Source organism: Sander lucioperca, chromosome 21 (assembly GCF_008315115.2).
Source record: "Sander lucioperca isolate FBNREF2018 chromosome 21, SLUC_FBN_1.2, whole genome shotgun sequence".
In the NCBI taxonomy this organism is placed as follows: Eukaryota; Metazoa; Chordata; class Actinopteri; order Perciformes; family Percidae; genus Sander; species Sander lucioperca.
In genome coordinates, this window is record NC_050193.1 from 565,001 (window position 1) to 591,319 (window position 26,319).

The following is a 26,319-nucleotide window of genomic DNA, read 5'->3' on the forward strand; positions in this document are numbered from 1 at the left end:
AGGGGACGATCTGAGCAGTGAGTGGAGTCCTTCAGCGCCTCGGCCTCTTCACCCCACAAGATGGAGCCAACACCCGGCCATGCAGAAGTAAGTTACTCGGAGCTGTTCAGCGTCAGCTCGCTACTTCAGGCTGCAACAGGTGTAGCGCCGAGTTTTGCGTGCCCGCTGAAAAGTGGCACTTCCATCCACCTCACAGATCACACTTAACTATTAAAAAATGATCGACTTCAGATTATTTATCACAATTGATGAAGCTCAAACTGATTATATTGTTGATAACAAGTACTTTGATTTGAAAATAATTCGTTTTTCCTGTGGTTTTTCCTTGTAGATGCCATTATCGGCAGGGATGCAAAACTTGCCACAACCCCCGCAGAATGAGGTAAGTAACTACGTACTTAAATGGCTGGATTTTTGATTTTGGGGACCATGTTATACGGTTGGATAGCTAGTTTGTCTTGTTGTTAAGCATACTGTCAAATTATATTCACTAATTGTCAAACCTACACAATGTTATTGACGTTGAATCTTGCTAGCATAGCGTTAGCATAGCGTTAGCATAGCGTTAGCTTTCTTGCTCGTAGCATTAGCTGTCTGAGCCGAGTCTCCCGTTGCTAGGCGTCGTATCTAAGGACCGTCCTATTGGCTGGAGCAGTGATCAACGTTTGCATTGCATAAGACCCTTATGGGATGGGAATGGCTGTTCCAGGTAATAGTCAAACCCTCAGGTCTAACCAGGGAAACGGAGTTTTTGTTCAAAATAACTTTAGATTTTGGTTGTAAAACGGATTAAAATATAAATGAATGGTCTTAAAAAATATTTAAAATTTCTCACACACACCAGTTAATGCTACTTTGTTGTTAACATTTGTAATTTATTCTTTTATTTAGTTAAAAAAACAAACAAAAAAAAACTGAACTGATTGATTTTAATATTATTTTTATTATTTTTTAACCTGGTAATATCCTGTAGTTTCAGAATAGTTTTTCTTCAAAGTTAGTTTTTCATTTAAGTTGTTCTTTCAGTTCTTTCGGTCTTATTCTTCGGTTTGAGTTTTTTATTTAGTTTCAGTTACTAAAATGATTTTCACCGCCTGCTTATTTAAGTTTTAGTTTCCTATAATAATAACAACTATAATACTAATAAATAATGTGTGGAGACAACTTTTGTCATTAATTTGCTAAATGTTTGAGATTTGTCGGCAGCTTTCAAGTGTTTATGTTAATTTCATTTATATATATATATATATATATATATATATATATAAGGCTTGTCCGGGACAGGTGGATTTTTTGTAGGGCAAGTGGAAGAGAAATGGACTTGCCCCACTGGACAAGTTAGAACTCAAACTAAATAAAATGCCATGTTACTTGACGTTATGTGCCACTCATTACGTCTATGTTACCGATACGGGACACCTTAGTTTCTACTGAATTGTATTAATGTTGATAGTGTTTGGATGCCTTCAACGGTTTGTTCGAATTCTGCATTAGCAAAACACACAAAAAAATAATAATTATAAAATGATAAATCTTTACCTGGACAAGTGAAACGTAAATGTACTTGTCCAAAGGACAAGTGCCTCGAAAAGTTAATGTGTGTGTGTGTGTGTGTGTGTGTGTGTGTGTGTGTGTGTGTGTGTGTGTGTTTGTGTGTGTGTGTGATGTCACAGGATACCCATGTATGGCACTTTAAAAGACAAAAAAACATATGTAAGCATAAACAGACATAAATGTTTTTTAGATTTTAGATTAGATTAGATTCAACTTTATTGTCATTGTGCAGAGTATAAGTACAAAGACAACGAAATGCAATTTGGGTCCAACCAGAAGTACAAAAAAAAAATCAGAAAAGTGCAATGTGATATACAAGTATAGGCAGGACAAGAAATATAGTGCAGTGTTATAAGAGCAGAATAAATATGGACAATGTATGACCAACATGTACAGAAATGTGCCATGTGGTAGCAGTGACATTATACTAGTAGTGAGAATAATATAATAATATAATGTTCACATATACATAGATGTGGTGAAAATATAAAATATAGGCTTTAAATAGAAACCAGTTGAAACCCATTAAACAGATACAGACAGAAAGCTTTGAGTTACTAATTAAAAAGGTCCTGGTCATTAATGGTCACATTATTTATCATATTTACAAACTGTGCTCAGATTAACACCTGGAAACAGCCAGCAGGTGTGATAACAGGAAGGTGTGACTGCACACAGGTGATCTCTCTCTCTCTCCTTTCTCCTCCCTCTATCTCTCCTCCCTCTGTCTGTCTCTCTCTCTCACTCTCTCTCTCTCTCTCTCTCTCTCTCTCTCTCTCTCTCTCTCTCTCTCTCCTTTCTCCTCTCTCTCTCTCTCCTTTCTCCTCCCTCTGTCTGTCTGTGATAACAGGCTGGTGTGACTGCACACAGGTGATCTCTCTCTCTCTCCTTTCTCCTTTCTCCTCCCTCTGTCTGTCTGTCTCTCTCTCTCTGTCTCTCTCTCTCTCTATCTCTATCTCTCTCTCTCCTTTCTCCTCTCTCTCTCTCCTTTCTCCTCCCTCTATCTCTTCTCCCTCTCTGTCTCTCTCTCTCTCTGTCTCTCTCTCTCTCTCTTCCCTCTCTCTCTCCTTTCTCCTCCCTCTCTCGGGGGATGAGTCTCAAACTCCATGGCGATATGTGTTATGACTCCGCTGCTCTAGTCGCACCTACCTGCTCCCTCCTCCCTCCTCTCCCCGTCCTTATAACCAGCCGGCAGCCTCAAAATAAAATCAGAAAGCTGAGAAAAAGTCCCTGGGAGGCTGTATCATATCTCAACGCAGCCACACAGCCACAGGAAGTGGGAGACAGAGAGTGTATTGTGGGTCATTTTCAGAGGACCGAAGCGTATTAGGAGCCTCCATCAACAGAGCGAAGGTAGATACTCTAAACAGTGAGCCAGCCAAAGATCCGTCCTCAGATAACTCCCGTGAAAGGTAAGCCAAACTCCACTTGAACATACTGGTTGGGATTTAAAGTTGAGGCTTCGTAATGTGAGTGTTTTGGCTCTTTTTCCCCAAGTGCTGCCGTACCAACATAGGGAGGAATCCACACAACAATGACCCTTTGTCTCCTGAGACCTGCCTGCAATTACTTCCACTCCAATGGCGTCCTTTAAGATTTGCGTCTCACTCAGAGACGAGAGGTTTTGTTGATCTAAGACCAATAAGTACGGACGATGTATCTCCTGACGATTAACGCACAACAGTGCTGTAGAGCGCGACATACTGTATGTCGTTGTTAACGTGTGTTGGAAGTAGAGCTGCAAAGATTAATTGATTGGTTGTCAGCTTTTAAATTAATCGGCTAGTATTTCCATAATCGATTTGTGAAGTTTTTATGAAAAAACAGTAGAAATTCTCTGATTTTCTAGCTCCTTAAATGTGAATATTGTTCTAGTCTCTTCTCTCCTCTGGGACAGGAAACTGAATATCTTTGAGTTGTGGACAAAACAAGACATTTGAGGACGTCATCTTGGGCTGTTTGGGAAAAACACTGATCCACATTTTAGAGACAGAACTACTCATCAATTAATCGAGAAAATAATCAACAATGAAAATAGTTAATCGAAAACCACAGACTGATGTCATGAAGTGGTGTATGTATGACACGCCAATTGGTATGCCATTATTGGCGTGTTATCAAGACACATACTCGCTTTGTAGTGTGTTTATCAACACTGTTTGGCCTTCATTGACTTACATTACCTTGTGATTGTGTGTGAATTGACGCCGTAGAGAGTAGTATGAAAAGGAGAAAATCTGTAGGGAGGTTGGTCGGGGGGGAGGATGGGTCTAACACAGGACTTTCACCAGGAGACCGGGGACCAGGTCCCACGTGACATGTTTCCTAAACCCAACCATCCAAAATCTATGCGTCTTGATAACTAAACCCGCTCCCTCAGGTCAGCTGAACTACTGCGCCTGAGTGTCCCTAAAACAAAGTGGAAACTTAAAGGGGATCGTGCCGTTGTTGTGGCAGCTCCAAAAATATGGATTGAGCTACCTCTGCCTATTAGACAGGCTTCTTCACCGTCTAATATTAAATCTCCTCTTAAAACCCACCTTCTTTCTGTGGCCTTTCCCAGCGGAGGCTGACATTTTTACTGTTAATGTTTTCAATGATTTCTACGTTGTCCTGTACAGCACTTTGTGCAACGTCGGTTGCTTTTTAAAGTGCTTTAGAAATACATTTGATTGATTGATTGAACTTGCAAAAATAGCATACGAATTGGCGCGTTATACATATTTCACTAATTGAGATCAGACACATATATCGTAGACATACAATAACACGCCACGTGGCTTTAGAAAGTGGCGTGTATGTTCACGCTGTGACGTTGCAGACTGCCGTCCGCTGTATACAGCGTAGACATACACACTGATAGCCCAAAATGCGTCCAGATAACACGCCACTTGGCTTTAGGAAAGTTGGTGTGTATGTTTACGCGAAGTCACGATGTCATGTTGGAAAATCATTGGTTGCAGCTCCTAGTTGGAGTGTGTACTTGATCCTGTTTCAGCCATTGCTGGGACTTTTTGAGATTTGCATGTGACTCTCGCTTGTTAATACATCACTGGGCCGACTCGTCGGTGTCAGAGTGCGAAAGCGCTGACCATGAGGAAGTGGGGAAAGCTCAGAGGTGATAGAGGGGAGTTTGGGGAGTCAAGGCAACCGCTCGTTGTGTTTCTGAGTGCATCCTGGCCCCCGCATGTATGATTAACTTGATAATGACCAGCTTTACTGTAACAGCGGAGGCAGGCTAAAAGAAATGACAAGACACTTCCTGTTCAGGCTTTATTTAAGAGGCTTGTCAGAGAATATATTTACAGAACTGCATAACGTTTCAGTAGAACAGGTAGTGCTTAAATAATAGTGAGAAGAGGCCAATAGGGATATCCCATTTCTCAGATAAGCAGCCGGTTGCTACACACAAAAGGGTTGTGCTCAGTCATTGTTGATTGGGATAACAATTTGTTTTGTCACACCAAAACAAAGGGCACTGTTTCCTTCTGGGAGGTCCACACACACATGCACACACACACGCACACACACGTGCACACACACACACACACACAGAAACAGACACACACACACACACACACACACACACACACACACACACACACACACACACACACACACACACATGTCTCCTCCCACTCCCTTTTACAACCTACTGTTCTGGAGTCGCTTCAAGATTGTCACTTCCAGATGTGATTGGTTTTGGTGTGTTTGTGTGTGTGTGCGCGTGTGTGTGCGTGTGTGTGTGTGTGTGTGTGTGTGTGTCTGTTTCTGTGTGTGTGTGTGTGTGCACGTGTGTGTGCGTGTGTGTGTGTTTCTGTGTGTGTGTGTGTGTCTGTTTCTGTGTGTGTGTGCGTGTGTGTGTGTGTGTGTGTGTGTGTCTGTTTCTGTGTGTGTGTGTGTGTGTGCACGTGTGTGTGCGTGTGTGTGTGTGTGTGTGTGTGTGTGTGTGTGTTTCTGTGTGTGTGTGTGTGTGTGTGTGTGTGTGTGTGTGTGTGTGTGTGAGATGAGTCAGGATCATATATCACACACTTGTAAACCACAGTGAAGGGAATGTGTTGTGCATTCATGTGTCAACAGAAAGACGTAGGAGACTGAAACGCTCCCATAGGTCATTTGTTCAAGCAGCAATTACGACCCATATACCGTTTGTAGTGGCTATGTGAAGGAAGTAGAGCAACCAGGTATAAAACTATTTCATGCTTCTTGCAGTCGGGGAAGTGTAAAACACAACTGTGACCCGACACTTTTTTACAAAGTCATCTTCCACCTTGAAGGTACGCTTGACAGTGCACGGAAATTCAAAATAGCGTTTCCAGCATACGGCCTGCTACTTACCAGTCCCTCCAGAAAAACGTGATTATGTGATCTCATAATTCAACGCATAATCAGCCAAAGTCTGCATATTTATGCGGGGGTGCATTTTTTTAAATACGCCGCACTTTCGCCGCATAAATTGTCGATTTCCGCGCAAAATATGCGGGGCTTGCATGATTTCATAATCCCCGCATTTTCGTTGCAAAAAAGTCCCACATATCTTAACAGAAAGATGAAAAATGTTGCGTTTACTTCACACAAGAGCAGCCGTTTCCCCCTGTTGCCATGGGAACGTTATGAAGTGATGTAATTACGCGACGTGAACATCATCGAAAAGCTGCAAACCCCGCGATGAAGCCACGATGAAACCACAGTTTTTGCAAGTTCCCGCAATTTCATCACATAAAATTGCATAAATATCCCGCATATTCCATCACATTTTTTAAGAAAACGTGACGCATAATCAAGGATTTTAGCTCAAAACAATCACAAAAAAACTCCACATTCTTCTGGAAGGACTGACCTGAGGACAAATAGGAATCACAGTGTGTTGTATTGAAAATATTGGAATTTATAACCTCTCTGCAATTTTCACACTTTGCAAAGTCATCCTGTGGCCGGATAGGACCCTTTGGGGGGCCTGCAGGCCATATGTTTGACCCCCCTGTATTAGAGGGTAACAGTAAATGAGCCAAGTCATGGTATGGTTTGGAGGACTTGTTGGACATAGAGGTAGGTAATGGGCTGAAGTAGCACCTTAACGTCTAATGAGTAATGGGTGTGATGGATCGGCTGGCTGGCCACAACATTTTCTATGCAAATATACACCATAGAGTCGTTGGTGCTTTAATATACTCCCTTTGTGTCTGTATTACTTCGATCATTTCGTAATGAGTTTATGACTTTTAAGTATTACAACAACAACAAAATCAAAGCTTTGTTGTGTCTTTAGTTGCAGCGCTGCGTTGCCGATGTGTGAAGAGGAAACTCTGCTGACACTGATCTTGATTATAAATGCAAAAGTGGGAAGTTGGAGAGAGAGGAAACGTTTCCATGTCTGTTGTGTTCATGTGTAACTGAGTTTAGTAACTTTCTTAATTTGCATAGTGCCGGATCAGTGAGCGGCTTTCCAAGAGAATACAGTCAGCATACTTCCTCAATCGTCACTCTCATTAATTCTAAACTTGACAAAGTCCTCAACCAAGTTCCCTGTGAGGTGATATATATGTGTACACGTAACGTGCTTAGAGTGTAAATAAAAAGCTCTGGGCTCTCCGAGTGTTTGAGAAAGATAAGTTATTAAGCATACAAAGGATAAAAGGTGAGGGGTTGGGAAGGTGGCAGGTGTTTTCCCCTCCACCCTCACACAGGAAACAGCACAATCCCACAGTTAATTTGTCACCTTAATGCAGCGCTGGAAGAAGTATTCCCTTTACTTCAGTAAAAGTACTAATACCACACTGTAGAAATACTCTGTAAGTTACAGTCCTGCAGAGAACATGTTCCTTCAGTAAAAGTGTGTAAGTATCATCAGGAGAATGTAGTTAAAGTATTAAAACATACACACACACACACACACACACACACACACACACACACACACACACACACACACACACACACACACACACACACACACACACACACACACACACACACAGAAGCTGTAACAGATGAATGTAGCGGAGTAGAAGTAGAAAGTGGCATGAAAAGAAAAGACTCAAGTAAAGTACAAGTACTTCAACATGTGTACTGAAGTACAGTACTGGAGTAAATGTACTTAGTTCCACCTCTGCCTTATTGGCACAACAAGTCATCAAGAAGACTAATACTGTGCACACAAATGGCCGTGATGTTTGTACGTATATATAAAAGTAAAGATGGTTAAATCTGTAGATTTTCGTATGAAATCTTTCATGAGAAACATGTCAGCTGACAGCAGAATGCCGGACGGTACCGGCTGACCGTGACAACAGAATGCCGGACGGTAACGGCTGACCGTGACAGCAGAATGCCGGACGGTAACGGTTGACCGTGACAGCAGAATGCCGGACGGTAACGGCTGACCGTGACAGCAGAATGCCGGACGGTAACGGCTGACCGTGACAGCAGAATGCCGGACGGCAACGGCTGACCGTGACAGCAGAATGCCGGACGGCAACGGCTGACCGTGACAACAGAATGCCGGACGGTACCGGCTGACCGTGACAACAGAATGCCGGACGGTACCGGTTGACCGTGACAACAGAATGCCGGACGGTACCGGTTGACCGTGACAACAGAATGCCGGACGGTACCGGTTGACCGTGACAACAGAATGCCGGACGGTACCGGTTGACCGTGACAACAGAATGCCGGACGGTACCGGTTGACCGTGACAACAGAATGCCGGACGGTACCGGTTGAACGTGACAACAGAATGCCGGACGGTACCGGCTGACCGTGACAGCAGAATGCCGGACGGTACCGGCTGACCGTGTCTTGTTTTCTGATTTTTCTGTACAGGTAGAACAGCCGGCAGCAAAGATGGGATGCTTTGGATTCCTCAAAGTCATGATGTTCGTCTTCAATGGTGTCATCTTCGTAAGTTTGAATGTTTGATTAGACAGACTGATGTCATGATGTGGTGTATGTATGACACGCCAACTCGTATGCCATTATTGGCGTGTTGTCAAGTCAAGTCAGCTTTATTGTCAGATGTGCTATACATGCATGACATACGGTCCTCTCAGACCCACGGTGCAAAATGCAATAAACTAAAATATAATTTTTCTATAAATAGAAAAGACATAGAATAAACAATCAACAATTTAACATGATATAAAAATTAACAATCAACTATCAACAATCAGAATCACAGTCAAGGCACTTGAGTAGTTACATGACGAAATAAAATAGGATAAATAAAAAGTATTTAAAGTATTTTAACAGGTGAGGTAGAGCAGTGTAGTGCAAATAAAATGCATACTCTCTTTTTAGCGTGTTCATCAGCGCCGTTTGGCCTCCATTGACTTACATTACCTTGTGATTGTGTGTGAATTGACGCCGTAGAGAGTAGTATGAAAGGAGAAAATCTGTAGGGACGTTGGTTGGGGGGGAGGACGGGTCTAACACAGGACTTTCACCAGGAGACCGGGGATCAGGTCCCGCGTGTCCAATTCCTTTGCACATTTGTTCTTTTCCTAAACCCAACCCGTGTGTGACGTAGCCTCGCAATAACACGCCACGTGGCTTTAGAAAGTTGGCGTGTATGTTTACGTGAAGTCATGATGTCATGTTGCATTAGAAATGCTTCACAAAAGGATTTTAAAGTATGTAGAACGTAGGAAAGCTTTTTTTGCACACCTCTTTTGTCGGGCAGTGTGTAGGATATGATCAGATCAGAAGCTTAGAGAAAGTCCCGCACACTGACCATTACACGGGAAATAATTTATTCAGAAAATATAAAACGTTTCGGTCTCAGACCTTCATCAGGTAAATGTATGTAGAAAGCATTGCCACGTTTACATTTTACTTCCACAAGTAATGTAGGTTTCAGTGTAAAAGATGCAAAGTACAGAGAAAAATGTTGGACACAGAAATGAATCAATGCGGCATGTTGAGACACTGTATGAGTGTAAGTAAGTATAAGTATAAAAATGTACAAAATGTACAATGTTCTGTCCTTTAATCCTTGTGATCTTTCTTCCATTTTTCCTCTCTTCCTGTCTCTTCCCCTCAGTTGGCGGGCGCTGCCATCCTGGGCGTCGGGATCTGGGTGAAGGTGGACAGTAGCTCCATCCTCAGCTTCCTCGGGAATATGGAAAACGCACCGACGGAGCTGAGCCAGGTGCTCAACGTGGGCTACCTGCTAATCGCAATAGGAGCTCTGCTGCTCGTCATCGGCTTCCTGGGCTGCTGTGGAGCCGTCAGAGAGAGCAAGTGTATGCTGATGCTGGTAGGTCGTTCTGTGACCTGTACTCTAAATATGAAGCTACTGCCAGTGGCCGGTTAGCTTAGCATGAAGATTGCAGGGTTTCCCCTACTTTTATAAGGCTTAGGCTACATCTGCTCCGCTACGTTTTGGTTTTAAGTGTTTGAGTTTTGAGCCCAAAGTGATCTCAGTGCACCAAGTGTTTTTATCTCCATTAGAAGAACTAATCTCTGTTTCAACTAACACACCCAAACCTCATATCTCATCATCATTCTGGTATACTGGACATACTGGAGTTTTTTGTGATTGTTTTGGGCTAAAATCCTTGATTATGCGTCACGTTTTCTTAAAAAATGTGATGGAATATGCGGGATATTTATGCAACTTTATGCGATGAAATTGCGGGAACTTTTTAAAACTGCGGTTTCATCGTGGCTTCATCGCGGGGTTTGCAGCTTTTCGATGATGTTCACGTCGCGTAATTACGTTACTTCATAACGTTCCCATGGCAACAGGGGAAAATGGCTGCTCTTGTGTGAAGTAAACACAACATTTTTCAACTTTCTGCTAAGATATGTCTGACTTTTTTGCAAGGAAAATGCGGGGATTATGAAATCATGCAAGCCCCGCATATTTTTCGCGGAAATCGGCAATTTATGAGGCGAAAGTGCGGCGTATTTGAAAAAATGCGGCCCCCGAAATAAATATGTGGACTTTGGCTGATTATGCATTGAATTATGAGATCACATAATCACGTTTTTCTGGAGGGACTGATAAACAGGAGACTCCTCCCACTGCTGGTAGTTACCACGTTAACGTTAGTAGCTTTAAGTCTCAGAGAACGAGACTTCGTGACCCAATCAGGAGGAGAAACGTTGGTGTCAGTGAGACTGAAACACAACCCCGCAACCCTAATGTCTCCGGTTGAGTTTAAGACACAGATATGGTGATAATAACGGTCCAAAATGATGTGAAATTGCATTTCTTTGTATTGAAAAACGTAAGTTTGTCTTTTAGGAAGGGCCTCTAACCTTCCTGCCAAATACATGCAGCAAAGTCATTTACATATCTGGGGAAAACGCAGGCTTGTGGTGCAGCAGAGCACGTATACGCTACAGGACACCAGTCACCAGTCAGACCTCATGGAAAACAGGATGGGGAAATGGCATTTACGTTTTAATGTATTCATTTGATGTTTTCGTCTGCCGATATTTGTGGTGTTCATTTTCAGTGAAAGCCTGAGTGACCTTTAAAGGTGCTCTATGAGTTCCTGCATGACGTCACTTGACGATCCAAGTAAACACCAAACAGAACAGAGCAAGCTCGCCCCTCCCCCCATGTTTCCGTAAAGGTGCTGACACACGAATGAAATCACGCTGAAACCATGCAGGAACTCATAGTGCACCTTTAAGTTACGTGTTTCATGTCTGTCATGATTCATTAAGTCTGTTTCCACGTTTGTTACAGTTTCTGTTACAAACCTTTTTGCGATATTTAGAATTTTTTTTCTTGTAATTTCTTGAGTTCTCACTCTATTTATTAACGTGCCAAATGCTGCATGCACACAATGCTGATGATGAGGAACTCATACAGTGAAATAAAAGGTTTAACATTCTTTTTAATGTTCCAGTTCTTCATCATAGTCCTGGTGGTCTTTATAGCGGAGGTTGCAGGAGCGATCGTGATTTTGGTATTCAGACCTTTGGTAAGATAACACACAGTCGCCAGATTATCACCCCAACAGATGCTGCCTTCTTGGATCCTACAGCTGCTGTGTGTTTGCTTTCAGGCTGACGACTTGCTCAACAAGGTTGGGACAGCAGCAGTTCAGAACATCAGGAAGGACTACGGGCAGAATCCCGACATCACCGGACTCTGGAATACCACAATGAACTCGGTATGTCATTCTGCTGAACGGAATTTATTTTTATTTTATTTAACCTTTATTTAACCAGGGAGGCCGTTGAGAACAGGTTCTCATTTGCAACGGAGACCTGGCCAAGAATAAAGTGTAAGCGTACAAGACAACATACAGTTTCTTGTTCAGTATAGGGGCGGCTGTGGCTCAGTGGTAGAGCGGTCGCCTGCCAATCAGAAGGTTGGGAGTTCAATCCCTGGCCCTGCAGTCCCGTGTCGAAGTGTCCTTGGGCAAGACACTGAACCCTGAGTTACCCCCGATGCTGCTCCATGAGAGTGTAAATGTGTGTGAGTGTTTATCTGATGAGCAGGTGGCAGCTTGTATGGCAGCCTCGGCCACAGTGTGTGAATGTGTGTGAATGGTTCCTGTACTATGTTAAAGCCCTTTGAGTTGTCGTTAAGACTAGAAAAGTGCTATTATAAATACAGTTTAGTACAATTTACAGTCCATTTATAGTATAAGAAAACAGAGTGCAAAGTGAGGTGTAAGTAAGTACATTGATTGATATGCTAAAGTGGAAAGGTAATAACATAATATACATGAATAGACACTCTATAACACTGCTGAGATGTAGTGAAGAGTCAGAATACAGTTAGTGCAAATTAAATTGTGGTTATAACGCAGTATATATAAATAGATAGTCTATATGATTGCTGAGAAGTAGTGAAGTTAATATACAGTGCAAGATGTAATCTAGTTAGTGATGTGGGTCAGTAATAACAGAGAATGTGAACAGTCAGTTTGTCTAAATGCAGAATATAGTAAAGAGTCAATATACCATTAGTGCAAATATTTGTCTAGGTAGTGAGGAAATGCGATGGTTGTCACACCATTTCACTGATGCTTTACGTAACCTAACCCTCTTTGTGTCCACATTAGTTAAAATGTTGTGGATTCTACAACTCCTCCGACTTTGTGGGCTCTCCATATTATGTGAACAACAACAACAGGTTTCCTCCGCAGTGCTGTCCAGGCATGAACAGCACATGCACTCCGACAGGGGCTGGAAATACCACGGTATGGAGCTGAGGAAAAAACTAACATTCAAGTGTATAATCGAAAACCTTTCTGGATGAGTAACGTGTGATTCTACCTCTTTGACCTCCACTCTTTGTTTTCCTCAGACAATCACCGGGTGCTTCCCAAAGATCAAGCAGCTGATTAATGATAACACGGTGGTTATTGTGGCAGTGGCGCTGGGAATTGCAGTTCTGGAGGTATGACCTTATATCTCACCCACCTTACGTGCAGGGCCTCCTGTAGAGAGTCCCTCGCCTCCCGGCCGACCACCCTGGGACCTTAAGAGAGAAAATATTCACATTTAAAGGACAAATCCGGTGCAAAATGAACCTGACGTGTCAGAGTCGACCGTTCTCTGGGATGTTTTCATGCTAATCTAATGGGACCAGTTCTACCGCAAACTAATTAGCTTATAACGCTAGTCGTCAGGGCAGAGGGTAAAGTAAAGAAATCACTATTTATACCACTAAAAAGGCTCAAAATATCACCACACTTCCACGGTAGCATCATGAGTGTCCCTACATGTAAACCCATGCATTGAGAACTTTTTAAGTGTATGACAGTTTATTAAAAACATAGATTAGAAAGACAGTACCGTTCACTATACATGCGGCCGCCATCTTGAGAAAACAGTCACGACCAGTTGAACAACGCCGTGTTTGAGCTATGTTACTGGTTACTGGCTGCACGGCGTTCGTGGTTCGACTGGTCAGACTGTTTTCCCAAAATGGCGCCTGCCTGTATAGTGAACGCTACTGTCTTTATAAACTATCTTTTTAATAAACTGTCTGTACACTTACAAAGTTCTCACTGCTTGTGTTAACATGTAGGGACCCTCATGATGCTACCATTGAAGTGTGGTGATATTTTGAGCCTTGTTAGTGGTGTAGAAATAGAGATTAATTTTAACTTTACCCTCTGCCCTGACCACTAGCATTATAAGCTAATTAGCGGTTTGCAGTAGAACTGGTCCCATTAGATTAGCATGAAAACATCCCAGAGAACGGTCGACTCAGTACACATGTGTTATTAACCCCTAGGGTCATTTTGCGTTGGATTTGTCCTTTAAGAAGCTGGAATCAGAGAACTTTCTTTCATATAAAATGACTCTAATCAATTATCAAAATAGTTTTTAAGGCGATTCGTTTAATAGTTGACAACTAATGGATTCATCTTTGCAGCTCTAATGACTGAAGGTGTGTCTCCATTGTCAGCGTCGAGTCGCCCGCTCCTCATTTGCATAAAGTTTAATCAAGCCAACTTTATGCAAATGAGGAGCGGCCTGCTCTGCGCCTCTCAAAATCTGATAAAAATCTTATAAACTGACCTTTGTTGATCTGAAATGAAGACAGATTCACACACACAGACACACACACACACACACACACACACACACACACAGAGAGAGACACACACACACACACACACATACACACACACACACACACACACACACACACACACACACACACACACAGAGAGAGACACACACACACACACACATACACACACACACACACACACACACACAGAGACACATCAGTGCGACTACGCAGGTTAAGGGTTGCTCCCCGTGTGAAAAGCCCTAAATATATTGTGTCATGCATAAATGTGAAATAATATCTATTATAAAATATTGCAAATACATTCATATTAAAATCAACACTTGATTAGCTATGAAAACACATATATCTAATAGTATATCTTACTTTGCTTTTTAATTGTGCGTTTTACTGATATATATATATATGTGTATATATTCTCCTCAGATATGCGCCATGGTTGTCTCCATGATCCTCTTCTGCAGAATCAAATCCATGGGAGTGGAATAACTGCAGATGGCGACGGCCCAATGGGATCTCTGTAATCACTGGAGTCTTTCTACTTCCTGTTCCCCCTCTAGAGGAGTGAGGGGCTGAGCCTTTATCCTGCAAAAAATGCCTCATCAATAAAGACAGTTAATGTCAGATCTTGTGCAATCAGAATTACTGAACGACATAACAAGTCTATTTTTACCACATTTAAATCTATCTAATAGATGCTGTATATGAATGTACGTGATCTATTTCTTAAGAAGCCTTTGCACACTGCCTACTTCAGCAGAGATCATTTTAACACAGCCAGTTAATACGGAGTCGCACGGTAACTCTGTTTACCGTGATAATGAAATAAAGGCTGGCATTTTAGACACAGAAATTTACACTATTGACAATGTTTTTGCCATGATGCAGCTTGTAAAATAGCAACAGAAATTATGCTTTCTTTGTATGTATCTTGTATGGTGATCAATTTTAAAATAAAGTGCAAACTATTTCTAGACCTTGGTGAGTTTTTGAGTTCAATGCATTCTTGTGAACGGGTTTATGTGATATCGTACGAAAACTTGCACACCAATTCGTATGATACGTTATTAAATTAGGGTGACCGTCTGCCGGTCACGTGACAGTTAAGTTTAGCGGTCTTTACCGTTAAATTTAGGCCCTGTTTACATGAGAACGCTCGCGGGTGAAAACGACTAAATATTTGATCAGATGTGCCTTTTGTTTAGACGGCGACGAACAAAAAAAAGTGAAACCGCCTTCCAGAGTGGAAATCTTAAGGGACTGTTCGTTATTTAATTAAGGGGTCACCGGAGGAGTTTTGTGGCCTCTAACCTAAAAAGACGTGACCCTCCCCTCGTCAGTAATAATTTTCCTATGACCCTCCAAAACGATTTGAAAAAGAGGAATGACCCTCCCCTTGCGTGCAAGTTTGCACTTAACAAAGAAGTACAGATATCATTTGATTTTTGCAGCCATGATGTACAGGAGTATTCTCTGCATTCTCATCTTACACATCACTCTCCTCTGTTATGGTGTGGTGGCCATTTCAGTAGATTAACTCACTAACATTGTTGTGGAAACACAATAAGCATGGAAACTAAATGCACACTTCATGCATTACTGCATTACTTCAAATACTAAGTTACTCCTCTAGTAAACTAGTATTCACATGAAATAAAACAACAAAACATTGAGACCATTCAGCAAAGGACGCTGGGATATAACCAATTCAACACTGGTTGCTATGGACTTCTCACTAGGCTTCGTCATTGTATATTTTAGCACATAGGTAAAGCTGCCGAAGCTCAACATTATATTCCAAAACACATATGTTTATTTTTCAAGTTTTTAAGTTACATTGTAACAATTTAACAATTCGCCCTTATGAAATCCAATCGCGGCGCGGCTGTTTTGGAACACAATAGACAGACGCTTAAATTCAACTAAAATGTAACAGTGACCAATCAGTGTTGGACCTCCAGTCTGTTGAGATGCCTCTCCAAACGCAGAAACCAAGCGCAGTCACACCATAAAACATTAAGACACGTTGAGAAAAAAGATCCGTATTTTGCTGTAATCCAGTGACACAAAAAAAAGTAATCCACAGTGATCAGTAGATCCACAAACAGAGTCACGGTGTATCCAGCAAGGCCGATACGAGCGTCACATTCACCAGCCAGCTCCAAACAGGTGAACGAGGCCTCTCCACTTCACCGTTTAAACAAAGTGGAATAAACGTATAAAAGTCCAAATCTACACAAAACCCACAATCAATTAGTAAGCTGACATCACATTTATATACATGGCATTTAGGAAACCTTTATTGCAAGGTTGGCACGGCAACATGTCCAGACTAGTGCAACAGTAATTTTCGTTTTTTGCGTCCTGCTGCTCCCATCGTCAGCCAGGTAATATTTTTTTTTACTAAAGCAGTATATGAAATCAGATGTATTACCTACCACCATTTAGTTGTTTTGTGTTATTTAAGATATTTATTTAATATCTGGTCATGCCAGATGTAATTATTCCACTCATTTTTTAAACAATGTAATTACCTGTTTGAGCCACCAGGGGGGCAGTGCTCCTCCTGCCCCCCCAGCCATCTCCACGTATGGGTCAGACCATCTGCTAGGGGGCCGAGACTGAGAGCTACATGGATAAATATGCACCAAACAAGCCACTTTGAAATTTTGCTCTTTTCATGAATAAAAAAGTTGGGTGACCCCCCCACCCAGACTAAAAAATGTTGGATGACCCTCCCCTCAGCAAAATATAAAAAGACATGACCCTCCCCTATTTTCCTCCGGTGGTCCATTCCATAAATACCGAACGGTCCCTAAAAACGCTCCACTGTCACGCTCCCGTCTAAAGGGGAAAAAGGCAAAAGTCTGCAGCCTCTATTGTTGTGGTGGCTGGCGACCCACCCCATATCTCGTTACATGAATCAAAATATAGAGTGATTACTTGCCCATGGCCACTCCTATTTTGCGTATCCACAGCCTGCCTACACTTGGTCTGGATGGCTTTCAGCTTTGATATCTGACTTTTACAGATAGTCTTTCTCGTGTGGATATGACATCCCTCCAGGTACAGGATACTGCTGAAGACTTTCGCTCCATATGTCTAGATATATTTAGACTGGCAGGACTCCCAGTCCACGCCCTGTTGTGCCATCTCCTCGTCTGTCCAGACAAAATTGTCAGCTTTTGTTGTTCGCTTCGACATGTTTTGGTTTGGTGCTACTAGAGGAGAGAAGTAGAAGGAGAGGGAGAGAGAGGAGAGAAGTAGAAGGAAGGTTCTACGTAGGCGTGCTGACTTGGTGGTGTTGTGTGGCAGTGCTTCACACAACCACCTAACCACCTGGCGTGCATACTACATTGCATTTCACACACTTTTGCGTCACCATATGCACGCAGATTTCCCCCCGAAACGCTCGTCTAAACGCGGAATTAGAAATGAGCAACGCCACTTTTGCCTTTTCTCTTCTTATTGTTTCCGTCTAAACATAGCCTTAGCTGGCTTCAGCGTTCGTGAGGTGACAGTAATTTCAGAGGCCGTGGCAGTTGAGTTTAGCCGACAAAAAGTGAGCGTCGTGCTGTGATGACGGTTAAGTTTAGACACCAAAACAACTAGTTAAGATTAGAAAAAAGATCAGTGCTTTGGGCTAAAGCACCAGCCCCCTTAAGTAGTTCTCCTGGGACATGAACACCCGTTTCCTGGGGGAATGTCTTGAGTTTTCTCCTTGTTTTCCTCCGGGACATGAGCTCCGATCCCCTCCTAAAAACCCTATGTTTTAGGACTCAACCATCCTGAGTTTAGTTATGAGTCAGCTGGGTATTACTGCCACTCTGTGCCATTTGCCTGAAACTCCAAACAGTGGAAACATGAGCTCAGATTTCCCATCAGGAGATTCAGGATCTTACGTACACAAGATAACATACAACACATATTCCATTTATCTTAATTAGGATCAAACTAAGGTTGATAAAAATATATTAGCAGGTGTTAATGTGTAACTTGTGTAACTGAGCAAATGCCATTTACGTTAGTTTTAGATAAATAGAGTTTTGCATTTGCAGCCTGGATTTAGAAGTAGCAGCCAATAAGAAAACTGCGACTCCATAACCGGCAGTTTGTGTCCGCATGAGTTAGCTGTGAGTATCTTTGGACTCTGGCTTCATTTGCCAGAGACTTCATCTTCATGCTGGGGGAGGTTTGTGATCTTTGGAGTGTGCAGGTTAATATAAGTACAGACAGTGATGGACTGGCCATCTGGAATTTGGGCAAATGCCAGAAGGCATGGGCCACTACTGATAATATGTCTTCGGTTAATTTTGATAAGTTATTTTATGCATGCAGCCACAAATATTTCTAGACTGTTCTGCAGCGAGGTGGAAAGATGCACTCGGAAGGCAGAGTTACTAATTTCCAAGCTAGGTTATTGACAACAACAGGGCCGGTGTGTTGCAAATGCCAGGGCTGATTTTTTGCTCCCAGTCCGTCACTGAGTAAAGAGCACTAGTTAAAATGCCTGCCGAGGTGTGGCCGGGTTGGCTCAGTGGATAGAGCAGGCGCACATATACTGAGAGGTGTATGCCTTGACGCAGAGGTCCAGGGTTAGAGTCCGACCTGTGATGATTTCCTGCATGTCTTCCCCTCTCTCTCTCTCTCTCCTTTCATATCTAGCTGTTCTTTCCATTAAAGGCTGAAATGCCCCAAAAAAAGACTGCCGAGAGGTTTTCAAGCCTCTTCCTAACTGGATTAGTGAATATCAGATTAGTTTGGGTAAAAAAACAATTATAGGTGTAATTTACAGGGGATGTGGGGATTATTGGGGAGGTCCCCAATAACCAAAACTGGCCAGTGCAACCTCCTCAAAATCTAAAAATAATTTCCTTTACATAAATAAAGACATTTGCACCATACCTTGATGCAGAAACAGCAAAATTGTTGCAGAAAAATTCACCAGGATATATATATATATATATATATATATATATATATATATATATATATATATATATATATATTATATCAGGTTTTACCGCATCTTACAGTCAACTCTGTGCCTTTATTTAAATGTTTACCTGATCAGGGGTGAAAAGACTTTGTCTTTAAGGTAACAGACTGTAAAAGTAGCCTAAAACATCAGCCTAATAACTTATGTAGTCATTATGAAAGGTATACTATAAAACCTGACAAGATATGATAAGCAATAGCGTTACATCCATTTTAATATTGATTATTATTATTATTTAATCGCCCATGGAAGCGTGTGTGTCTATTGTTGTTCTGTATTAATTGTTTATTTCATATTAATGTTGTATATGTTTATTTATGTCTGCACCATTCACCACGTAGCGTACTGTAAGTCTAGCCGACTTATTGTGGTGATAAACCTTCGTGTTGTCACCGTCGACCTGCAAATTTTGGATTTTCTGGGTCAAAATTTAAATTTAAAATTAGACCGTTTTTGGTCGTCTTTTTCAACATTTTTGTTGCTTTTCCCTCGATGTTAATGTCACTTTTATCAAAGTTTATTTTGTCACTTTTCCCGATGTTTTTGGCGATTTATTTCTGCACTTTTTGGCGTTTTTATGAATTTTTTTCCACAACATTTTTGTCACTTTTTTCAACGTTCTTTTATAAAAATAAATTTCAAATGCTATAAAATTCAATAAAACTAAAAATTCAATAAAAGCAGTGAACTGATCATTTATTTTACATGTGAAGAGCGCTGTATGGTAGGAACCATCCACGTTACTTTTTTTGAAAATTTGGTTGAAACCCAAATTTCTGATATAGAAACTTTTTTGAAAATGGGTTAAATTTGACCCGAGGACACCAGGAGGATAAACCTTTTTCTGATTCTGATTTAATAAATACAGTTACAACCATTAATATACAGTCTATGGCAGTGTTTCTCAAATGGGGGTACGTGTCCCCCTAGGGGTACTTTGGAGGACTGCAGGGGGGACGTGTCCCCCTAGGGGTACTCTGGAGGACTGCAGGGGGTACGTGTCCCCCTAGGGGTACTTTAGAGTACTGCAGGAGGTACGTGTCCCCCTAGGGGTACTTTAGAGTACTGCAGGAGGTACGTGTCCCCCTAGGGGTACTTTGGAGGACTGCAGGGGGTACGTGTCCCCCTAGGGGTACTTTGGAGGACTGCAGGGGGTACGTGTCCCCCTAGGGGTACTCTGGAGGACTGCAGGGGGTACGTGTCCCCTATGGGTACTTTAGAGTACTGCAGGAGGTACGTGTCCCCCTAGGGGTACTCTGGAGGACTGCAGGGGGTACGTGTCCCCCTAGGGGTACTTTAGAGTACTGCAGGGGGTACGTGTCCTCCTAGGGGTACTTTGGAGGACTGCAGGGGGTACGTGTCCCCCTAGGGGTACTCTGGAGGACTGCAGGGGGTACGTGAGATATTTAACTAAATGTTTAATAGTTACAAGGCTGTTGTCCAGAACATTGTTCCTCTTTATGTAGACTTTTTTTTTTTCCTACCAAAAATGAGACATTTGTGTCTCCTTCTTTGGACCTATTCTTCCTTCCTTCCTTCTACTTTTTACAAGTTTCTCACTTTTTTATTCTTATGTCAGTGTTTTTGAAGTTTTTGATACTATTTTGGCCTATTCTTGCCTTCCTTCCTTCTTTCTTTCTACTGTCTTTTTTCCAAATTCTTGTCTTTTTTACAGTTTTTGTCTCCTTCTCTCATCATCATTTAAACATTTTCCAGGTCCAAGGCTGTTGTTTAGTAAATCTATCGCTGACAGCGCTGTACTGTTCCTTATTTTCCTTATATCTTATTTTCTACCAAAAATGATTAGCGCTGGTCAGGGGGAACATGGCTTAAAGAAACAGTTCATAAGGGGTACATTATTGAACAAAGCACTACGGTTACAACCACAGCAAGCTGCAAAGTGCCTCTGTGGCCACAAGGTGGCGCCAAATGACCAGCACAACACCGTCTGCTGGGGAGGTCAAAGGTCAGAGAGACTCGGAGAACACCGGTTATAACCATATATATATATATATACATTTATAACCGGTTATAAATGTATATGTATATATATATATATATATATATCAAGCCTGAAATTATTCATACCCCTGGCAAATTCTGACTTAAAGTTACTTTTATTCAACCAGCAAGTCTTTTTTTTTTTACCAGAAATGACACAGGCTTCTCCCAAAAGATTGTGGAAATAAAATATTACTCATCTTTTATTTTCATTTGAACAAAAAGTGGCATGTTCAAAATTATTCATACCCTTCTCAATAATCAACTGTATATTACTGTATATTACAGTCTATGGCAGCTACCGTAGCCTTTATATTAATAATATACAGTCTATGGTAGCTGCCATAGACTGTATATTATTAATATACAGTCTACTGGAATAACCAGTAATTATGAAGCGAGCCAACGTCATAATGCCAGAAGAGGTGCCGTGCGCTATGATGTGCTGAATGCCCTGAAAAATGGCAAAACTCAAAAAGAGAAGTTCATCCGTGATCAACTTCAAACAATAAAGGTCTTTTTCTTTGAACCCATCAAGAGGAACAGATTCAAGACAATGTCGTCTACCACACCTGAAAGGAAGCTTGTGGCATCAAACCAGAAAGTGATCCAGTACAAGGCCACAAGTGGGTTTATCTTTCAGATCTTCATCAAATCACAAGAACTTAAGTCACAAATTAGCATCTCTGACCTAATGACCTATCCCTTGACTCTGACGCCATACTCCATCTCAACAATCAATGGCTTTTTCGCAAAAAACAACTTATTTTATAAGTTTTTATAAGAATTAATCACATGATCAAAGATGCTGAGAATGCAGAACTTCCTCCTCCAAGCCAATGTGCTTTCATTCAAGATGGAAACTCCTCATTCTACATGCGCGATATACCACGGAGACTATATCAGAGCGCACCTTCAAAAGTCTACCTGCTGCAGCTGAAACAGTATTCAGGACAGACACTTACATTGACCGTCTTTATTCACCAAAATCAGCTGAGAGAGATCACAGAGGTTGTGGTGAACATTTTATAGTTAATGGGCTGAATGTTCATCGACCCACTGATTGGAATGGGTTTCTCACAAATGATGAAAACAAAAAGGCACTCATTCATTTACTTCTGGATCACTGGAGCTCTCATGATATGATAGAAGACATCATCCGAAGGCCTGTCATTTTCATAGAGGCTGGTCAAGTTTTCAAGCAGTGACGGACTGGCTATCTGGAATTTGGGAAAATGCCAGAAGGGCCGCACCCCTATGGACCTCTATGGGCCACTACTGATAAAGTTATTTTATGCATGCAGCCGCAAGGTGCGTGGAAAGATTAACTCAAAAGGCAGAGTTACTAATTTACACACACACACACACACACACACACACACACACACACACACACACACACACACACACACACACACACACTGGTTAATGATAAGAAACGGCGTCACTTCACTTTGTCTGTTGGAAGTTGAAGTTGAAGCTCCCTTTCTACACAGACCTGCTGAGGACAGAAGAGAGCTGCACACTGATGAAGTTCATGGCTGAAAGTTCAGTAAGTGGAGCTGTGATTGGTTGAGATGACGTCTTTGATTGTTGTGGTTGTTGTTATCTTCCATAAGATATCTTCTTTCAGACTATTGGAAAGAAAACATTTATTTTATTCCACTTTGTCTGTCTGTGGATTTCTCCTCAGCCACTATCTGTAGAAGAATGTTTTAGATTCTACTGTAATTTAATGGGAACTTGTTTTTAGCATGATCTTTTTACACATTAATCATTAATCAGCAGGTTTTAGTTGAGCTTTTCTTAATTCTACTGTCTGAGACACTTTTCTGTTGTACTTTCCTCTTTAGGTTTTTCTGTGTTAAAGAGGAGCTGAGCAGGAGAGACGACCTTTTAAAACGTTTCCTCGTGTGCTTCGAGTCTTCGCTGGAAAAACATCTCCAAGTCCAAATTAAAGTCTCAAGGTGTGTTGACTTTAGTCAGTAATGGAACGGAAGAAAACCAGTTTACCGAAGGGAGGGAGGGGAAGATGAGGGGGGAGGAGAGGAGGGAGGATAGAGAGAGAGGGAGGGAGTGGGGGAGGAGAGGGAGGAGCGGGAGCAGAGAAAGAGGGAGTAGGAGAATGAGAGGGGAGGGGAAGATCAGGGGTGAGGAGAGAAGAGAGGGAGAAGGGACGAAGGAGAGAGGGAGGAAAAGAAGGAGGAGGGATGGGAGAGGAAACCAGTTTACAGAAAGGAGGGAGGGGAAGATGAGGAGAGAGATAAGGAAGAAAAGAGAGGAGGAAAAGCAGATCAGACAGGAGTAGAATAGTTGGAGGGAGGACCTCCAGTGGTCACAGTGAGTAACTACACCTCCAGCTGATTTCTGCAGCTTCTTTGGTTTCTTCTTTTGAATCATCCAAATAGTCCTTTTTGGTTTTGTTTTGTAGTACATACAAGAAACAGCCTACAGCTCCGTGCTTTATAATAACTAAATGACATGCAGTGATTGTTTCACATTAAAAGACTAGAACAGAATAGATGGAAAAATAAACAGAGATGAAGTAATATTTCCACCGTGTTGTTCACGTTTATAGAGCCAGCATGAAACAACATGGTGAGAACACACGGGGTGAAGTATCCAGATGTGCTTTCTGTGTCCATCTTTAGAACAGTGTAGTTTTACCGGCAGACTCGCGTCGGTAATATAGTTATGTAGCCGTGTCAGGGCCGTCGGATTCTGTGAGCACCGCGGCTGTCTTTTCCTAATTCCTTTTGAGTTATCCGTCACATCTTTCCTTGACCTCATGACTTTCAACATTGGGGTTAAGGAGAAGTGGTTAGGAAAGGACATAGGAGGTAATTATTTTGACTTTCGCCACACAAAGTGACATCCAGCTCTGATTTCTATGAAGCAGTTTAATCCTCCTAACAGCTCCATGAGGCCATCTAGTGGACTGATAGAAGTAGAGCAGCTGATGCAGCTCATCTTCTCTGTCCAATAACAAACCACTATAGATCCATGTGTTAGTAGTAACACATGGATAGTAGTTCCCCGAGTTCAGTCATGTTTTCTAACTGCTTCTTTAGTCTGAGCAACAGTCCAACAAGCCAAAAGAATTCAACTGACACTGATATGACACAGAGACAAGCAGCCAATCAGAGCACCAACTGCTGATATTTGGCTTTTTCTTCAGAGAAATGATGTGAGGGATGAATGGGTGATGATGTGCTGATGAATGATTGGACTGCTGCTCTCAGTGTTTCCTCTCCAGATGAAGGTGTGGACTCTGCTATGAGTCAGTGTGAGGACAGAGAGGAGGGAGTCCCTCCCTCTAAAGCCACTCTGTGTGGGGAACATGACAGCCAGACCAAAGCTCAGAGGTGAGAGGACCATCTCTGTCCACTGTCCACCACTCAGATCACATCCATAATGTCAGTAATCAAATAGTTAGTTATTATCTAATTATCTATCTCTGGTAATAAACCTCAGGGCTGAGATTAAACACAATCTAAGTGTGGAGGCAGCAGTATGTCTGTAAATTATAATTAAATACATTTTTTATATTGTATTCAAACATTTAAAATTAGATATTATTTAAGTCTTTGATTCAAGAGAATTCCCCTAAATATGTGAGCTTTAATGACTTTCTTTCTATCAGGATCCATCAGAGACCAGACTGTCCTGAACCTGAACCCAGCTGTGTGTCCATGAAGAGTGACCGGTCTAAGGGTCCTCCTTTAGACTTCAAAGATGGACGCCACTCTGATGATCAAAGGTGAGCAGAATTTAAATGTTAAATTACAGTTCATTAAAGTTATTTATTTTGCAATAACTGTACACCTGTCTACTACAAACATAATATATAGTTTAACTTAACTGCAATATACACTCACCTAAAAGATTATTAGGAACACCTGTTAAATTTCACGTTAATGAAATTATCTAATCAACCAATCACATGGCAACTGCTTCAATGCATTTAGGGGTGTGGTCCTGGTCTAGACAATCTCCTGAACTCCAAACTGAATGTCAGAATGGGAAAGAAAGGTGATCTAAGCAACTTTGAGCGTGGCATGGTTGTTGGTGCCAGGCGGGCTGGTCTGAGTATTTCACAATCTGCTCAGATCTCACTCATCTCCACTAAAAATAGGAAAATGAGGCTACAGTTTGCATGAGCGCACCAAAATTGGACAGCTGAAGACTGGAAAAATGTTGCCTGGTCTGATGAGTCTCGATTTCTGTTGAGACATTCAGATGGTAAAGTCAGAATTTGGCATAAACAGAATGAGTACATGGATCCGTCCTGCCTTGTTACCCCTGTGCAGGCTGGTGGTGGTGGTGGTGTAATGGTGTGGGGGATCCCTTTCGCCTTAAGAACAGCCTTAATTCTTTGTGTCATTGATTCAACAAGGTGCTGGAAGCATTCTTTAGAAATGTTGGCCCATATTGATAGGATAGGGTCAAACACGGTATTAGTATGGTGTTCCTAATAATCCTTTAGGTGAGTGTCTACTGCTTCACTGTAATTGTTGTGCATTTGACAATAAATAACTTTAACTAAACCTAAATATATAGTATAAAAGGACAATCAGTTGAAACTCACTGCTTGGACACGACATCTATTCCTCTTTTTATTAGATTAGATTCAACTTTATTGTCATAACACAGAGTACCGATACTGAGACAACAAAATGTCATTAAGCTTCTGTAGGAGCCACATATTGGCTGTTGTTTATGGTCTCATTTATGTTGTTTGTTGATTATTGTGTTGTGCCCTGATGTTGTGGGTGGTGGGTGTTTTCACCGCGGTTTGAGCGGAAGTGATAGTCTATTTGTTTGCTAGGGTTTTTGGGCATTGACAGAGAGGGGGTGAGCCTGGGAGCGAACACTTTCTGTTGACCGCATCACGCTGCATTAACACAATTATTCTACTCACCAGGTAACAATTACATTTGGTAACTGCAGTGCTAAGTGTATTTTACGTGTGGAAGAAGAAGAATAAAATCATTGCAATACAATCTCGAGCGCGTCACAGTGTGTATCTCTCAGTGTTTAGCCCCTCGCGGCAGCACTTTTTTGGACTGCTTACAGCCGCAATAGCTTCTAACCAGGTCACCAAGCCGCTACATTTGGTGGTCAAAATACATTTTTGGTGGCCCGAAATGCAAACTTATGTAAAAACTAGGGCTGGACAACGATTACAATTTTTAATCGTGATTAATCGCATGATTTCCCTGATTAATCACGATTAATCGCATTGTTATACGCA

The 26,319-nt window shown here is 41.8% G+C and overlaps 2 protein-coding genes across 3 annotated transcripts in view; both read left to right on the forward strand.

Moving 5' to 3' along the window:
- tspan35 (tetraspanin 35) overlaps positions 1 to 15,039 on the forward strand; it is a 15,064-nt gene extending 25 nt beyond the window's left edge. Inside the window, exons 1-9 of one of the 2 annotated variants that reach the window (XM_031295175.2) lie at positions 1 to 87; positions 332 to 382; positions 8,377 to 8,454; positions 9,593 to 9,808; positions 11,415 to 11,489; positions 11,574 to 11,681; positions 12,582 to 12,719; positions 12,827 to 12,919; positions 14,492 to 15,039. The exon at positions 1 to 87 is cut by the window's left edge and continues 25 nt beyond it. In XM_031295175.2, coding sequence (XP_031151035.1) covers positions 61 to 87; positions 332 to 382; positions 8,377 to 8,454; positions 9,593 to 9,808; positions 11,415 to 11,489; positions 11,574 to 11,681; positions 12,582 to 12,719; positions 12,827 to 12,919; positions 14,492 to 14,554 — 849 coding nt within the window. In that variant the 5' untranslated portion in view covers positions 1 to 60 and the 3' untranslated portion in view covers positions 14,555 to 15,039. Of the gene's footprint in view, positions 88 to 331; positions 383 to 2,722; positions 2,967 to 8,376; positions 8,455 to 9,592; positions 9,809 to 11,414; positions 11,490 to 11,573; positions 11,682 to 12,581; positions 12,720 to 12,826; positions 12,920 to 14,491 lie in introns of those variants that run through there. The other variant, XM_031295176.2, reaches the window with a different exon arrangement.
- Positions 15,040 to 24,242: 9,203 nt separating this feature from the next.
- LOC116046776 (NACHT, LRR and PYD domains-containing protein 12-like) overlaps positions 24,243 to 26,319 on the forward strand; it is an 83,834-nt gene continuing 81,757 nt past the window's right edge. The window contains exons 1-2 of the mRNA XM_035996641.1: positions 24,243 to 24,430; positions 24,709 to 24,825. Coding sequence (XP_035852534.1) covers positions 24,264 to 24,430; positions 24,709 to 24,825 — 284 coding nt within the window. The 5' untranslated portion in view covers positions 24,243 to 24,263. The remainder of the gene's footprint in view (positions 24,431 to 24,708; positions 24,826 to 26,319) is intronic.